Source organism: Natrix helvetica (assembly GCF_964273705.1).
Source record: "Natrix helvetica genome assembly, chromosome: 2".
Taxonomy (NCBI): Eukaryota; Metazoa; Chordata; class Lepidosauria; order Squamata; family Natricidae; genus Natrix; species Natrix helvetica.
In genome coordinates this window covers 83122699-83141835 of record NC_138552.1, presented here as the reverse complement: position 1 = coordinate 83141835, position 19137 = coordinate 83122699, and the positions used below count along the sequence as shown (strand labels likewise).

At 38.1% G+C, this 19137-nt stretch overlaps 1 protein-coding gene across 1 annotated transcript in view; it reads right to left on the bottom strand.

Moving 5' to 3' along the window:
• Positions 1–2029: 2029 nt before the first annotated feature.
• Positions 2030–19137, bottom strand: part of CNTLN (centlein) — a 216945-nt gene continuing 199837 nt past the window's right edge. The window contains exons 23-25 of the mRNA XM_081940175.1: positions 17866–18063; positions 16378–16455; positions 2030–2334 (exon numbers count right to left, since the gene is read on the bottom strand). Coding sequence (XP_081796301.1) covers positions 2233–2334; positions 16378–16455; positions 17866–18063 — 378 coding nt within the window. The 3' untranslated portion in view covers positions 2030–2232. The remainder of the gene's footprint in view (positions 2335–16377; positions 16456–17865; positions 18064–19137) is intronic.

Here is a 19137-nt window from a genome sequence, read left to right as displayed (position 1 = left end):
ATCAATGTGTTTGTCCTATATGTTTCCAAGTCACAGATAGCATTGACAGTATTGAAGGGTGTGAGCTATTGTTTCAATGGTTGCTGACTTACACTGAGAAAGGTGTTTATTATATGGGATTTTATGGAGTCCTTACAGGGCTGACATTTGCTGGACATTATAGTGTCCAGGGTCAGAGCTCTTTGGAATTTTATGGTGGCTTCCAGAAGAAAAAATAGTGGACTGAAGACAACTCCATGGAAAGTCATAATGGTGTGAAGTTTTTTGTCCAACCAATTTTTCTATTTCAAGGTAAAGGAGACAGATTTGTAATGTCTAAAGAGCATTTTCTCTTTTCTCTCTCTCCATTTAGTTTATTTTGTTCCCTTCATTTGACACACTTCAAGTTTTGTTCCTTCCATTTCTCTACTTCCTTTCCCAGTGCAGCCTCATCCCATCTCCAACCAGTGTTCTATTGGAAAACAAGAAAGGAGAATAGTAGTGTACTTTATAGGTTTCTAGGACAGAGAATAATTCTTGAGTGTGAGCAAGCATACTTGGTACACAGGGATCAATTATTTTTATAAATGCATAATTAATTTGTATCAGTAATTATTAATTAATAACATCACCCCATACCCTTTTGTGGAAATGTATGGCAATGTGTGCGTATATGTGCAGCTGTGGAAATGTTGAAGTGTGTCAGCTGGACACAATTATTAGGGAAAAGAGAATCTCTTAAACTGGTTTCAGTTGGAGTTGGCAACATCTATCTTCAGATGTCGGCAATATCTACTTTTCTTAATCCTGAAATCTTTTCATTCCTATTCTAGGCAAATGTTGATTGTCATATTTGGTCTTTCTTTATAATATAAAGGTAAAGGGGGAGAATGAACAAAAGAAACAGAAAATAATACAGGTAGTCCTCAACCATTCATTTAGTGATCGAAGCTACTACAGCACTGAAAGAAGTGACTTATGGCCATTTTTCACACTTATGACCATTGCAGCATCCCTGTGGTCATGTGATCAAAATTCAGGCTCTTGGCAACTGGCATGTATTTGACATTTGCACTATCCCAGAGTCATATGATTAATGTTTGTAACCTTCTCAATCAGCTTTCAACAACAAGGCAATAGGGGGAATCCAGATTTGCTTAACAACTGCATGATCCATTTAACAATTACAGTGATTCATTTAACAACTGTAGCAAACAATACCATAAAATGGGGCAAAACTCACTTAACAACTGCCTTGCTTAGCAATGGAAATTTTAGGCTCAATTTTAGTCATAAATTGAGGATTATCTGTAATTTATTCCTAACAGAATATACTATTATTTTATAAATATACATAAAGATGATCTCAGAACAAGTTATTTGGAGAATATGTTTCTAAAATACAGTTAAATATTTCATTATTTTGAAATTGAATAGATCTTACTATTCTATCAACTATCATTGCTGATATTAACATCAGTATTTCTTTTTAGTAAAAATATGTTTTGAATAAAAAGTAAATTAACAGTAACTTGTATGGGATGCAGTGGCTCAGTGGCTAAGACGCTGAACTTGTCAATCGAAAGGTTGGCAGTTCAGCGGTTTGAATCCCTAGCGCCGCATAACGGAGTGAGCTCCCGTTACTTTTCTCAGCTTCTACTAACCTAGCAGTTTGAAAGCATGAAAGATGCAAGTAGAAAAATAGGAACCACCTTTGGTAGGAAGATAACAGCGTTCCGTGCACCTTTGGCATTTAGTCATGCCAGCCACATGACCACGGAGACATCTTCGGACAGTGCTGGCTCTTCGGCTTTGAAACGGAGATGAGCACCGCCCCCTAGAGTCAGGAACAACTAACACATATTTGTGAGGGGAACCTTTACTTTTAACGGTAACTTTACTGGTGATCAGGATTTTTAAAATGATATCAAATTAAAATTCATGACTTCAGAACATTTATACTGAAACTTGCAAACTTAGTTTATGAATGTGTATGCAATACACAAGGAACAGTAAAAAATCATACTAAGGTAGTTTCGTATTTTGTTAGATGAACTTGCCAGTTTATTTTGTTCTGTATCTATCACACATTTGTAAATCTATTTTGATTATTTGTAATAGTCTATATAAGTGAAGCAAATCCAGATGCTATTGAATATGATAGATCATCTGTTTTGTGCACCAATCCCAGGAACAGGATCCAGGGCAAAAGACAATCCTCTTCCTTTTTAAAAGTCAGTTTATAAACTCCTCCTAGGTTGCTCTTTTAATCAGAGTACTGTATTCTTCTGCTAGCTTCTTTTGTTCATTTAATTTTTCCAGTACTGCATCCGTTAAATACGAAGCAAAAGGAAACTGGAAGGGAAACAGAGTAAGAAAAATGATCAGTTAAGATATATATACACACAAACACACACACACACACATTCAGCTAAAAACATTTACTAAGTATCTTGAAGCCATTAGATTTCACTTAGTCCTGACGATGATACTCCTACCCGGGAAGTGCCTTTCCCTAAAATGGATCCTTCTGATTAGTGTAACTGTTCCTTATCATAAAAATGATAAAAGAGCAGAATAAAATGAAAAAAAGATAAACGCCTTATTGAACAATTCATGGTTTACTGACCATGTTAATGATGTAATCTGCAAGACCAGCAGCTCTGTCATTTATCTTCAATCAGCTGATCAATATGAAGTTACAGTCATCTCCAGGGCACTTACAAGTAGACGCAGCACTACAGGCTGACTGCTCTCAGGAGGGGAAGAGACAGAGCTATCAATACAGTTCCAAGCGCTGGGGGCAAAGGCTTTCAGAGGCATCCAGTGAAACTTGTGACTCAAGGCAGAAAATAACTTCCGAGATCAAGAGACAATTAGAGTATTCTAATCAAAACTCTCTCCCTCCTTCTCTTTTGGAGTAGTGACGAAAATGGAAGAAGACATATGACAAGATACCACCCATTTCCAGAGATGGAAATATTGTACGAGAGGGAGGCATGTTCCCCCCCCCCCCATCCCCACACCGCCAAGCCGTCATCTCCACCCTGGCTTTATTTTATTTGAAATTCACGTTCAAGTTAGAGAAAAATATGATTCACAAAGTGGTTGTGACAGAAATGAAGATTTAACCATGAGGGAACTCACTAATATTCAGCTAACTTCAGTAAATGAGCCCTCTATGAACCCTCTGCCAACAGGTCCTATTCTACCACATCGGCCCAACAATGGGCTGTAATGGCAGAAAACGGACAGGCAATTTCCTAAATGGTCCCTGAACTATGTCTGTGAGAATATGAAAAAATCTGTAACCATAGCAGACAAAAAGAGGGAAAAACCATTTCTTTTCCTGCAAGTTGTGATATGGAAATCTCAAAGGTTGTGGCAGAGGTAACAAGAAGCCGCTTAGCTTGCACATTAAGCAATAATGGAAAATCAATCAGTTGAAAAAATTGGTTGGACTGAGAGAGATGCAAGTTTTGTATAACAGGAATTTAGAATAAACAAGTAACTTGAGATACGTAAGGAGACGGGAGACTACACAAGGCCGTATGCTGATACTGCCATCCCAGTGTGGCACTGCCAAGCAACGTTTTGCTAACAAGCTAGTAAGTCCAGAAATGGCTTCTGGATGAGAGATGTCTGACTCCTGCCCAGGGCAAATGGTAGCAATGTTGGATTTTCCCAATTGCATAATTTGATGTCATCTAGACAAAATCACAATGAAGCCACAAGGCATGTGCGTCTATATTTATACTTGGTAATATCAAAATGTTTTCTTGATATTCTACACAAGAAAACCTAAATTGGTAGGGAAATCTGTATTTCTTTGTTATGCTTGGGCTTGGAAAAAATAAATGTGTCCCCCGACCCCTCAAGTTGGTTGAGCTGGGGGCTGTGTTCTGCATCAAAATCATGCAAATATATTTGTTTTTTTTTTAAATCAACATTTAATTCCTGTTTTTGTGATTCTTTTTACTTGCAGGGAATTTTTTTGTGATGACTTGTCAAATTTCAAATGTACTAGTGAAGCCGTAAAGTTGGTTTTTTTGTCCTTACAGAATCAATTTGATGGAATTAAAATCTCTATTTGTAGGTATCTTTTGTTAAATTGGGGGGGGGAGCCTTGGGTTTAGAGACGGTTTCTGATTTTGATCGACTCTATAATATTCAAGCACAGCTAACTCAGCAATATGAGAAGGAAAAACTCTTTTTTTCATCTTTAGTTTTCATATCCAATCATAAATAAAGCAGTATCATATGGTCAGGTGTTTTTTTTTTCTTAATGCTCCTATTTATTTGTGTTTTAAAATGTGAAGTTATAAAGTACATGTTCTTCTGCATGCAGTTCCCATTCTCTATTCCTCCTTCAGGCTCTGTTTTCTGAAGTCCCTCAAACTTGTTCTGCGCTATGTAGGTCTCCATTTACTTTTGATACATCTATTATTTTTAGTGTTTTCTATTAGATGAATGTATTATTCCACCACTGTCTTGGGCTTGTGATCATTCTATACCAGTGATGGCGAACCTATGGCACGTGTGCCACAGGTGGCACGGGGAGCCATTTGTCAGAGCATGCGAGGCGCTGCCCTGTCAGCTGGCCAGCATGCATGCGCGCGCTGGCCAGCTGAGTTCACCCTTTTTTAAAGCCATTTTTCACCCTCCCCAGGCTCCAGAGGCTTTATAGGAGCCTGGGGAGGGCAAAACAGCCTCCCCCACCCTCCGGAAGCCCTCCGGAGGCATCAGGAAAGCCTCCGGACAGTCCCTGAAGCCTTTGGAGCGCTCAAAACGACCCTCCGAGCAAACCGTAAGTCACTTCCAGTTTGCTCGGAGGATCGTTTTGAGCGCTCCGAAGCCTTCAGGGACTGTCCGGAGGCTTCCCTGATGCCTTCGGAAGGCGTCCCGGGGGGCGGGGGAGGCTGTTTTTGCCCTCTCCAGGATCCTATAAAGCCTCTGGAGCCTGGGGAGGGTGAAAAAAGCATGTAAAAATGGGAGGGGGAGCGCCTGTAGTGCGCGCATGTGCACTGGGGGTTGGGCATTGCATTATGGGTGTGGCACGCCCGCACACAACCCCCCTGCACTCCCCCCACTTATGGCACTCGAGCCAAAAAAGGTTCGCCATCGCTGTTCTATACTTTGCTTGCTGTTCATCACGTTCTAAGGCTGCTTTGTCACTGTAAAATGATTTTTTAAAAGCTGTTTCTATCTTAATCATTCAGTGCAATCAAGGATAACAGGCATTTGAAATGTTGCAGACATCTTATACATTTATCAGTTTCTGGGACCTGTTCTTATCTGGTTCACTTTATAGACATACATTCTACAGGGCACCTTTGAGGTCTTCATCTTCTACTGAAGCCTATCATATTTTTTTATTAATAGTCAAGTAATGTATTGCCATTTTTCTTCTTCCTTCTAAACATGGTGCCCACTAAACATCTTTGGTTGTACTGGCTGAGGATTGGGTAAATTGAAATCCATCTTGAGCCTATCAAATTAGGAAAATTTACCCATACAAAGTAAAAATGGTTTATCCTTTTCAACACTCACCCGGAGTGTTCAAAGTTGCATTCTGCAACATGAGAACATGGGAACTTGAACATTTTTTTTTTTGTTCTCTTGCTTTTTACCCTAAAGGCATAAATATATGCAGGGTGATAGCCCTTGTTAACTACATCCTCCCCCTTTAAATCCTAATATTAAACAGTAGAAGCAATGATTTGATGACAACATTTTTGTCAGCCTGGCTGTACAGATAGAAGGCCAGGAAAAAAGCAATAACGACACGATAGCTTTTTATTAAAGCTCCCCTTTCCAATTAACAAGCACAGTTCATATGTATGTATCTGACAGCAAAACTCAACCAACCACTAAAGAAACATTCTTTTTGCACTTAGCATGCAACCTGAAAAATCAACATCAACAAAACCATGCGCAATCACAAGTCAAAGTTCAAGAAACAAAAAAACAACACAACCTTTACATTTTGCAACCTGAAAACTCATCAGCGCTAGTAGAGATACCTGTGCAACTCATGCGATAGCTATCCCCATATAAAATAAAGTATAACAGAAAAAAGAACAATATACGTAATCCAATCCAGGAAATCCTAACTTCCTCACAACAACAATAACAGCTGCCAAAGCTATCAGGAACATGGTAAAGCAAAAGCAATCTCTGTTGGTTTTAATTTTGTGACTGGCTATTTAGCGTAACCTCTGTATGCAGATGCAGGTCCTGCCTCATCTTGTAAAATCTGGATTTAAGAACATCATCTGTCTGTTGAGTGTATTCTTAACAATTGCTGCTGCTCCCTCTCCTTATTTTCTCAACCACTATGACCCCTATCATATTATTATTGCTCTGGAAAACAAAAACCCAGATCCAAACACATTTTAAAAAAACAGCAAATCAAATATGGGGCTCGAGATTCAAAGCAATGCTCTTGAAATTGCCGTTTTTTCCAGAACTAAGAGAAAACTCTAGGAACGTAGCTATTTCCTTTCAAGCACAAACCATGCTTTATATCTTTGTTGATGTCATTATTGGAATCTGAATTTAAAATATTGAAAGATACACTCCGGCAGTAGGTACATTTCATCTATTTAACTATTACGCTATAAAATGAAATATTTTAACTAAGCAATAACCTTTTTATCAACTGAAATATTTGAGAGCTGTTTGTAAGCAGTGGAATGCACAATCCGCATGAAATCCCAGTTTCCACCAAAGCAAATGATAACATTCTGACTTGAAGTGCTGTGAACGGAAGCAAAAATTAATTGCATGGTGAAATGCTGTCAGGGATTTGTTTTGAAAATGCACTGAGATGTAACAATTAATGGTACAAATACCTATTTATACAGCTGTATGTTTAGGACCAAGATATACATGTATTTTAAATAATATCCATAACAATAAGTTTATCTTTAGGCTTACTATTAAACGACTTGTGCCCATGAAAGGAAACTGATGGGGGTGGATGGAAGGGAAAAGCTGGAGAGAGTCAGAAGATCAAGTGACAGACGCCAAACCAAAGAGTTGGCTTATAGGCAGCTGCCTGAATGAAGTGACAGCTTGACAGCTATTGAGGGTCAAGTGGTTATTCATTTTAAAAATCGTATTAAAGGCTGTTCAAGAAATAATACAGGGAATTCTCATGTTAGGAAAGCAAAATACAACAAGGTACCCAAATAAGTGGCAGAAGAAAGGCATGCCGAGTTTCAATCTTATTTTAATAAGATGTTAAGTCGGGGAACAAAAGAAAGGGCAAGTTTTCAATGAAGAGGATAATGCCTCATGCGGATTTTTTTCAGGGAAGGATGATTGCTGGTTGTTCCGTATTCGGAAATCTGAGATCATCGACGGCAGGAGCTGCAGAAGGGCGCACTTTCAAATACTTTCTTGACAACCACAGAAGGAGGAACAGAGCAGGAAGGGAAGACCTCTCTGGTTCTTGTATTTCTCTACCCCTTGCCTTGCAGCTTGACCAGATATCAAGATATTTGACAGATTGGGACTTCCGGTTCCGGCGGCTACGGCGACGGGCAAGGACTTTGCCCGCTCCCGCTCTTCGGTGGGCTTCCCCCGTCTTCGGGGGGGCACAGGACGCCCCGGAGAGGCGCCCTGCCGAAGGAGCGGCTCGTGGAAGGCTCTGGCACTGGCGGCGGCTGGTGGGGGCTTTTCCGCTTTGCTCCAGGAACCGGGGAGCAGTTTCGGAGGACGCGCCAGCGTCTCGCCCCATGCTGATCGGAGAATGCAAAACTGAAGGAAGCAGCGGCGGTGCGGTGAGATGCTTCCTCTCTCCATTCCCTTACTCTTGAATTGACAGACTCTTCAGTAACTTTAAAAGTTAACCTTTCGGATTTACTCCTTGAGGAGCGGCTAGAGGGGAGGGGGATTCCCCCCCCTTGGACAAGCGGCTTGTTAAAATTCTGCTCTCGCCCCCAGGGGAAGGAGGAGGGGGGAGAGCCAACCAACGATGCCTCACCCCAGTAAAAGTGCTTTTCATGGGACTTAGTTCCAGGATTTATTGATGACCTGAGAACTTTTTGAACTTTTAAAGTTTTTTCTATGCCTCTGAGCCCAAAGCTGGCAGGGCAAGATGGCACACTTCCGTTGTCTTCATGAATTGTGAAACCTGACTCCACCTTTAAAATTCAGGCTTCCGGTCTTTGTCTCCGAGTCACCCAGAGGAATCTCTTGTGGATTGTTATTTCCTGAACTCTTTGGAGAAAAAACTTTCATCTATTGCTAGAGTGACTAAAGAAACTCCCACCTGTTTGGATCCTCTGCCTTCTGGACTCGCCTGCCTGCTCTACTTCTCCAGCTGCCCAGTTCCTACACTGACTGATCTCTTTGTTTCATAAACCATGTCTCCAAAAAGACCACCCCCTGGAAAACCTGGCTTTGCCACTTCTGCTCCAACATCTGCAACATCTAGTCCAGCTACACAGTCAAAGATAACAGAACTGATGCAACCTAAGACTACAGAGACGGACCTTCAACAAATGCTTCAACAAATTTTACAGGGCCAGGAGGAAATCAAGAAACAGCTAAGGGAGATGAAAGATGAAATTAAAGAGAATCAAGTCCAAATTTATAAGAACTCACAGAGACTGGACCTTGTGGAGAGTGGGGTGGCGGAGGCGAGAGGGGGGGTAGAGGCCTTACAGAAGGGAAACAAAGAACTTGACATCCAACAAATGAAAACAGAGTTTGAGAGAATGTCCTTTTATCTCAGATTTCAAAATGTAATAGAAGTAGATGGGGAAAACATAAGGGACATTATGACTAATATTCTTGCTGAATACATACACAAAGATAAACAGCAGATGGAATGGGAGATAGATCTGGCTTATAGAGTAAACTCAGCATATGCTAGAACACACAATGTACCCAGGGAGGTTCATATTAAATTCCTTAGGAAAAGCACAAGAGATGAAATTCTGGGTGTACAAAGGGGGCAAACACTGACATACCATGACAGGGAGATAACCGTTCTAAAGCAGATTCCCCAAAAAATTAGGGAGAAAAGGAAAAGCTATTCGCAATTGGCGAATAAACTATACCAGAAGGGGGTGTGGTTTAAGATGGTTGATGCCTGAAGGTATGCTGATATTCTGGGAGGAGACAAGAATCAGAATCAACACACCCATAGAGGCACAGGCCTTTATGGAAAAAAATAAAGCGAACCTAGAAAAAACAGAAGACACTACTACGGTCACACAGGACACGGGAGGGGCCGGAGCTCAGCCAGCGGGGGGTGAAGGGGCAACACAAAGAACGCTCAGATCACAAAAATGAATAAGAAAACCACAATATTACAAACAGACCGAAAGTAATAATGATATTATATCTAGACTATATATCATAACTATATAAACTGATTGAAAATTATTTTTTCTAGAATTAATATGCTGACTTTTTATGACTATGTATTAATGTTTGATATTTAGATGTAACCTATGAGTTTGGAGGGAAGGGGCGTCTGCCACACTTGCAACTGCCAAAATTTGTAACCATTCCACCTACCTTTTTCCCTATAAATGTTTTAAAAAACCAATAAAACTTTTTGAAAAAAAAAAGATATTTGACAGATTAATTTGACTGATGACAAGTTGTTTTAAATCCATCAAAGATTTGTCTTCAGAGTCTTCCACTTGAATTAAAATCTAAAAATGAGTAAATATTCCTTTCCTATATTCTGGTATGACCATATGGCTTAATGTGTGTTTACTTGGTGAGCAATTTGTCACTGCTCTCTGCTTTACACTTACGTCCTGTTTATTCTGCTAATTTTTTGTGTCATGATGTATAATCCCTTTTCATCAGCCATGGCGATGTAGAGCTCAGATTATATTACAGTACATTACAAGCCCAAAGCTATGAAAAGCAGTTTTACTCAAGTCTGTGACAGCTTTGAAGTTAATGGTGCTTGCATTGTGTAATAGATCCTTCATGATCTACCTATCATGGTGGTTTTAAACTTCCTTTAATGTAAGGATGCTGGAAGTTTTCCTCTCTGGAGTTCACAAGAGCAAGATCTCTTGAGAAAAGACACAGACATCAGAAAGGCAACTACTAATGTCTTGCTAGCAAATGTTTTCAGTGACAGCAAAGTCCACTAGGAGATGATTAAATCTCTCCTGGCAGCTAGAGTGAGATGCAAATAGAAATCAAGCCAAGGGCTAACGATGAGCTCTGTCCAGAGAATTGTGAAAAGTCTCTGTCCATCATGTTTCTACTAATTGGAGCAGGACCTAAGGAGGCAATTGAAAAAGTACGCAACAATCATCCAATTGTATTGGTAGCTGCTGAAAGGGTATACTAGTACAGCAGGGGTATCAAACCCACATCGTCATGTGATTGTCACGTGACGTATTGGGACTCCCCCCCCCTTTGTTAACCAGGGATGGGTGTGGCCAGCACATTATACATCCGGCCTGCGGGCTGTGACTTTGATAACCTTGTAGTACAGGTTTAAACTAAAGGACAATTCTTAAGATGGCTGGTCTGCACATCTGTCTAGCTGCAATCTGTAGTAATCAGCAAAACTGAGCAACTATTTTAAACATAAAAGAATTTCACAGCCAATGCCTTTTAAATAGGGTCAACATTTTTGGGAGATATTATGTGGCCAATATGAAATAGTCAAGAAAGGCCCACAAGTATTAGTAATTTAGATGCAAAATAGGGTTGAAACATTACAAAAAAGAGCATAGAGTGGGTTTCTTCCCAAACCTCATCAATGAATGAAACATGAATACAGTTTTACTCAATTTATTTATAAAAGTATTGTACATAAATGACAACTAAGCAAAGAGATGTGTTTAGTTGGGAAGGATAACTAGCTTAGTGAAATAGGTATATATGTATTTTATCGCCTATACATTTCTAAGGCTGTGTGTCATAGCGCAGATCTTCCAGTTCCATAGTTGTATGTTTCTTTCATTTAGAATTGTTCACTTCCATTCATGTTAGGCCATCATATTTATTAATTTGGTTTTTCTTCAAAAGTACATGAGTACTGTCACACAGTCCCAGATTGATGGCTATAGCCGCCATTGTTTTACTATTTTTCCTATTTATGTGCCTTTATCCTCTTTGGCCACTGTGAGCATATTTTAAATATGGCAACTATTTTGCTGCTGCAGCCATGGTCCAAATATATTCCATTCTGCTCCAATTAAGATGACGTATAATATGATTGCTCTATAACATAATTGAAAGGTCTAATTCATGGCTGTCAAACTCGCAGCCCACGGGCCAGATGCATCACATGCTGGCCACGCCCATGCCCAGTTTAGCGAAAGGGGAAAAAGTCGTGATATATCACGCGACACTGCTGTGGCAGCGCGGGTTTGACACCCCTGGTTTAATTATATGCAATAATCACTGGAGGAAGAGTTTATTTATCTAGACAGAACGTTCCGTTCCAAACAAAAGCAGGATAGCACATTCAGGGCGCCTCCACTTGGTCTGGAAAGTGCTGCTTCCTAGGAAGAACATCACAACAAGGAAGAGACCAGGCTAACCCCCTTTTAATCATTCTGATAGGGTTCTTAAAAAATGGAGTGAAAGGTGTTTTTTTTAAGAGGCCCTCTTCTTTAATTCCCACCTTTAAATTATGCAAAACAGACTACAACAAAAAAAAGAACAAATGTTTTTTTTATTCTACCTCTCTGGTAAAGATATTGTGTTACCAGATCCCTTTTATGAAAGATTGGGTGATTGATGGATCTTGTTTCTACCCTATTTACCCTTTTACCCAAGACAGCATCTTTTACATATTCCCTGCCTGACTGTACCTCTACCACCTATTCTGTAGTTATCAGATGAAACTCTTTTTTTAACTCCTTTCCTCCTCACTCCAAATCCTTTTTCTCTTTAAGATAATACTCCCGAGAACTTTGTTATTTATCTTTATAACTTGTTTTGGAAATCTCTTTTCGGTGTGTCTGAAACAGCAAGATAAAAACCACAAAAACATATATATCGATATTGGTATATCTGTTCAGCAGTTATCAGAGATATATTTGCTCACCAACATACTATTATTAACAGCTGCAATAGGTGGCAAGTTCAATCCCCTTCAGTATCAACTTCAGTATAAAATTCAAGTGGAAACGGAATCTACACCAGAGGTGTGGCCTGTTTTATTATTATTATTATTCTCCTGGGGAATCTTTAAATGACAATAAAGAACAACTAGTGTTCACATGAAACTACTGCTCCCTCCCAAATTCTAATGTAGCACTAAAACGGTGCATGTCAGCAATAAAAATAAAATGTTTATGACATTTTAAATGTTATCATACTGTCACAGTGGAATAAAATTAGCTTGAAAAATGATCTAAGGGGATGTGATGCTGTTCATTTATGTACAACAGCAACAGCAGCAGTTTCCCTGTGTTCATAAAGGTTTCTCCATTAAATTTACCTCCAGTCAATAATTAGGAGTCCACAAATAAACCTAGGCAATTAAATCAATACTGTTGGGCAATTATGTTCCAGAGGCCAGGCTTGATGTCACAAGAAGACACTATATCAAACTTCAGAATTAAGTGATCTCATGTACTTTGCTGCAAGGCATTTTGTAAGGAAAAAAAGAAAGGGTGGATGGGGGGGAACAGAGAGAAAGCCCAGCATATCACAAAGCTTATGTGAACGTGTAAATGTTTTGAATGGGTTATGTTAAATCATAGAGAGAGGCTCTGATTTTTTTCAGCTCCTTAGCTAGTGTGTAGTCCCCACAGAAAAAGCAAGAAGCCCCTTCCCAGGCAGCACTTGCCAGGAACATAAGATAATTCTGGGTCTCCAGAAAAAAATGGACTGATGCGTACTGTAAAGCCTCTCAACATATCATCATGTCACCCTTATTTTCATAAATATATTTAAAAAAATAACTCCTTCAGATTCCTCCTCATGCCATTTTATTCTTCTCCGGGTCTGTTTCTTATGTAAGGAACTGAACTGCTTTCATTTTCCTATGGCAAGCCCTGATAAGGCTGTAAAATGAAATAAAACGTGAACCGTATTTATTTGCAGAGATTAGAAGCCCAAACAAAGTTAGAAGTCATCCTTAAACTCAGATCACAAAAATTTGCATTTGTGATTATGGGAAATAAAATCAAATGCAATCAAAAAATTAGCACACACTTACTTTGGAGTAAGCTCTATTGAATTAAGCTGGACAATCTAAATTTTTTGCTGTGGCGAGAAGTTCAAAATAATGATAGAGTGTCCCTTGTATCAGAACAGATCCAGGTGTCTCGTGGTTAAGTACTAGTGCAAATGTAATTCTAGATAACTAAGAATCTTGGTTAAAAGGTAGAGCAAACAAAATGAGAGCATTGCCTTACATCACTCTTTTTTCCCTTATATCATTTCCAAGGCATAGAAACTAGATCACAAGTAATAATTATTTGCTTTACTCTGAATCAGATTCCACTTGGAATATTGTGACCGGTTCCAGGCACCACAATTCAAACAGGACCATGCCCTATTAAAGCAAGTTCAGAGGGGTTGTTCACCAAGATGTTGAAAATCTGGATACCAATCCCTATGGGGGATTCCCAGCTAAAAGATCTGCAAACATTTAGATTTCAAAAAAGTTGACCGAGAAGATAAAACAATCTTAAATATCTGAAAGGTTGTCACATAGGAGAGGATGTGGATTTATCATCTATTGCTCCAGAACAGATTGAAACTGCAAGGAAGAGTAAACAAGAGGAGAAACTTCCTGACTATATAAATAAAAATATTGCCTGACAAATAAGTTCTCCACTGGAGGTTTCTAAACAGAGGGTGAGTAGTAAGTCTTCAAAAATATTTTACTGCGCAGAAAGTTGGAGTAGATCATCTTTCCAAGTTTAAGGTTTAAATATCACTACTTCAGCATCAATGTTTCCCCTAATAAATTCTTAATTGGAGTTCAAATCTTATTTAGCATTAGCCACTGTAAACATTGGTGACAATTGAGTAGTAATACAGAGTAAAATTAGAGCATGGTGATAATCTGTATGCTAAGCAAGTAAGGAGAAGCATTTGTTCCTGGCATTTGTTCCAGATCCAAATCTCTTAACTACAATGAAGAGTAATCAGAGTTACATGTGAATCAATGCTAGAATGCAATTGTACAATTGGTATTTCCAGTTGAAGTCACATTAGCAGAATTTGTTGACAATCAAGTTATTGACATTTCTTTAGCAAAATATTTTGATAATAAATAGCAGCCGCAATATGAGATTCAACTATAAATTTTCAACTACGTAAACACGTGCTCTACTCTCATCTGGCTGATAAAAAAACAGCTTTATACTGATCACCACTGCTTATTCGTAATTCCTGAGCAGAAACAATGTTGATGCCATCAGCGCACTAAGTATCAAGATGTTTGTCATGAGCATATTTTAAAAGCACTTGCCTTTCAGACTCGACTGCCCCATTAACAAAACGAAAATGAAAAATGCATTACAGTCGACAGAAGTTTGAAAAATCCAGTTTATGTTGTCAGCCATCTTGAAACAAAAGCTGCCTCGCTATGACTAGAAAAGCAGGCTCTCACCTGCCAATAAGCTGCCCTTGATCACTTACAAGAGGGGTGCCTCCCAGCAGACTGTGTGTGTATTAAAAAAAAAGACTTGAAAGAGAAGAAAAAGTATCACACAGGTCACAGCGGCGGTCTCAATGGACCCCTCAGGGATTTCAACTAGTCTCAGCCTTGTCATCCTCTATGCAGCTTTCCACTCTGCCCAGAAAATGTCGATAGGAAAATGTTTGAGGGGCCTCTGGTGGAAATTTTTTCATTCTTTCTGCATTGACAGGATGCCAAATCAATATTTACTTCCCACTAACAAGCTGCTTGAGGTCTCAGTAGAAAATATTGTAGAGAATGCGGGAAGACATGGTAATAAACAGCTGTCTGGCTGTGAGGAAAACATGAATTGACTGGAAACAGGTCCATAGTAAAAGGTCACTGAAACCCATGAACTCCTCAGGTGTCCATATCAACTACTAACTTTAAAGGCACATAATAAAAAAAAATCTCTTTTTTTAAAAGACGGATGAGAGAATGGATCCTTTTCTTTCCACCAAGGATACAGATGGGCTCAGTAATTTAATTAATACATTTGCCTGTATCCTTGGATGCTTTCCTTTCTATCGGTAAAGTTAGCTCAAACAAATATAGTGCTAACCTGTCTTCCATCTCACTCAAAACCACTCAGACTATCAGAAAAAAAACCTTACAAAATACACTTGAATTTGGAGTACTTTTTAAATTTGAAAAAAAAATCCAAAACATTTTAATTAATAATCTGAATAAAGATAATTTACAAATTAGTTTGATATTCATTAATCAAATCTGTACCTGTACTTCTCATACTAATGTGAATTCTTTCAAGGGATCCAAACATTTTTCAACTCACTCTCTTTTTCCCTAGCTTTGGGATGGCTAACCAATGGTTGCATCTCACTGGCGTTACTGTTTTTCTAGTCCCCTCCATTTCAGTTCCTCTGCCTTCCTGGCTAAGGAAGTAAGGTGTCCTCACTTTGCAAGCATTCCTTTGCGTCGCAAATAAGAGGTGACTGGAGAAAAAAATGAATGGCTTTGGAGCACTGCTGTTGGCCAAGACATGTCTTTCTCAGACATTTTTTTTATTGGAAAAAGGCAAACCCATGTGAGAGGTTATAGCCTTATTATGATTTCTGAGTTCCTAGTAAAAGAGGCTACTGCCAGATAAAATGGATAAAAAATGTAATGTTTTCAATTAGGCATTCATCATTGGAAATGTCTCCTAAACGAACTGATAGGAGCTTCTTCCAACAGAAAATAGTAAAGCACTCAAAAGATATTTGTAGTAACAGCAATAGCCTATGACAATTTTTCATTTCTTAACAAAATGAGAACCTACCAATAAGAAAAGGAACAGAATGAGACACTTGCAAATGCCGTGGGCTTGGCCACCATTAAATTCTTTGTTACAGGAGTTCGGGATCTCTTCAATCAAGCTGTCCAAGATGAGTGAGGAGGTCATTCAGAGTAGTTCCCCCCCCCCCCCCAAAGTTACTTAACTATAGTGGAGAAAATTATCCCTTCCAATCTTCAGACTGAACAAGGGGACCATCAATGTCATTAATCACAGCCATTTTTTTTTAACCAAACCAGGGTTTCTTTCATTAAATAATAGGCCTCTGGAGGTTATTTGAATGAAGGCCTCTCTGATCTACCCCCTTAAAACAGCTGTTCAATGTAAGGTACTTCAAAATCCTTGTGAAACTTCTAATAGAGTAAGGGCTAAATTATTTGCACAGGTCTATTAAGTAAGTATCTGTCAACATGAACTATATAAACCACAGTCTTGGTTACAATTGTAAAAAGATAATGTTGAATACCTGTCCTTCCAGAAGTTTTTGTAGATAGCCCAACCACTCTTTGTCACTTTCATATTCCATTTTCATCTGTTCTGTTTCCTAAAAATAAAAATCTTGTAAAAAATGTCTATTATGCTACAATCAAGTTGGTACTAACACTACTTGCCGAGAAGACTAACCTATCTGATAGTAATTCTTAAAAAGTGGAGAAAAAGCAGAAAGAGGAAAAATCTGTTTCCTTGACAATTTTCAGACTGTTTATTTTTTTCATGGCTGTCCTAAAGTCTCAGCTTGACTTTAGCTCCCCAATTGATGAAGCTCAACTGTTCTGTATTTTGTCACCAATTAGGAACCAGCAGCCATCTAATTTAATTGTAAAATGAGGGCTGTTCAGAGCTTTGGTACTTTAACATATAAAAAAACAATGACTTTCTGCATTGAGCTTGGGTTCTAGTAATGTTATGGATATATCAATGGTGTATTCGGTTACAATATAAAACAAAAGTTGCCAGTGCATATTTTTAGAACATTTTTTCAACTTCCTAATCTAGCTTTAAGATTTCCTGGTGCTCTCCCTTCCAACCCTGCCCGACTCCGCTTAGTTTTTAAAGATCAAACTAAGATTAGCTGGTTATTGCACCTAGCTGGGAATTTAGGCAAATAAAAGTTAAAACTGCTGAGAGCAAATGTAGGCAGAACGTAGGCCAGGATTTATAGGTCCATGATCTGTAACAGATGAATTATGTTTTCTAATTCATTACTGTATAACAATAACAAATCTTTTGTAATTGTTTCCTAATTATACTACTGAAAATGAGGAAACTTGGGGAAAGCAGGTTTTTGTGTTAAAGGACTGTAAGGTCAATTAATTTATTCTGGCACTTAAAACACATTTCTGAGCTCAGAAGTATTTAATTCTAAGTGTATGTTTTTTGCACCTTTTCCCAGGTCAACAAAACTTAAAGTTGCAGCAAAAAACTCAATAGACTGTGTAGGTCTGAACTGCCTATCCTTGTCTTATGAGATCAAAATTAGATTTATTGAGCAGTAGGGCTCACAATAATATCAAAAAATGCTTCATTGATATCCCACATTTAGATAGCAGTGGAGACCTGATTGGTTTAAGATATGGGGAGCAATTTTTAACGATCCCTATAAAGGGAATTTATCAATAAGAGACAGATGGTAAAAAAAAAAAAACTTATTTTGGCAGCGTATGGAATTTTGAAAGTTCAGTGGCTAAAATAATAGGAGAATTGAGATCCGAGAATGGATATTAACTCAATACTAGCAAGATAAAAAGAAATGAAAAGATGAGATTCTTATTTAAGTAAACTAAGGACATCCGATAAACTGCTTACTGCTTATTACATATAAAAAATAGTAAAACAAGTTTAAAGGAATTTGATATTTCTTACACTATTGATTTATAAGATTTATAAGAACCTATGCCACTTTATACCAAATAAATATTTAAAATTAATTCTTAGACTAATTAGTATAACTTACCTCATCATTTACAACATCGAGAATCTCATCTAAATCAGTTTTTGAAATATTAAGAATTGATGCTGCCAAGGATTGAGCCCGGTGAACAGATTCTTTGGAAATGTTACCACCACATTTTTTGTCTTCTTGCATTTTTTTAGTACATCTGATTCGTGTTCGCATCTCTTTCACATTATGCTGTAGCTCAGTGGCCAAGCTCTGTGAAGATAAAAATAAGTAAAAGTATTTATGATTAATTATCTACTTTCAATTTTATTTATTTATTTATTTATTTTATTAAATTTGTTAGCCGCTCCCTCTCCACAAAGGGACTCGGGGCGGCGTACAATAAATAAAACACATATTATAAAATTACACATTGTACGGAGGAGGTATAAAACACAATACAATATTATAATAACATAGAAATATTAAAATAAGTTAAATTAAAACCCCAATGGAAATTACAAGTTTAAAAATTGCCAGGAGGAATAAAATGGAGCTATGGTTGAGCCAGGCATGCTAGTTGAAAAAGGTGGGTCTTGAGTTTTGAACGGAAGGAGCGGAGGTCAGTGGTAATCCTAATATCCGGGGGGAGGTCATTTCAACACATTGCAGCCCACACATTTGGGGAAATAAACAATTCAGCAAAATACAGTTGTCATTCTAATACAAGTCAAACAAAATAGGCTGGAAATGACAATATCTATTTCCACATTTATATCTGTATATGTATATATACATGGGATAATATAAATGTCAAGGGATGTCTAATAATACTTCCTTTTGTTTATTTAGTTGATAAACAAATTAATAAATACATTTTCAAATTAAGTAACTAAATGCGAAAAACATTTTTTTAAAAAAAAATATTCCAACTTACAATTAAGAATTCTCAGAGGCTGCTACAGTAGTAAATTTGCCACTATTTTAAGACCTGTTTTGATCTAGATCAGTGGTTCTCAATTTTGTTTTCCCTTCTGGACCACTTAAAGTTTCTCGTCTTAGTAGACACCTAGGATTTTTTGTTCATTCCCCAAATCAATGGACATGCATTATTCATATTGTAATAACTTTAGTGTATTAATAAAATTATGGGCCCTAAGTTAGAATGTTAAACAGGTATTTATAACTGGTCTTTTTAGAGAAAAAATTAGTAGAGCAAATCAGTGTCATACTGTGAAAAATTAGTAGGCCAGGGACCCGTTAACTTGGTTGAATCAGTCCAGTTCTGTATAAAACTACCTGAATTTTCACCATCTGAACTTTCCCCAGAAAATCAACTACAGGGCG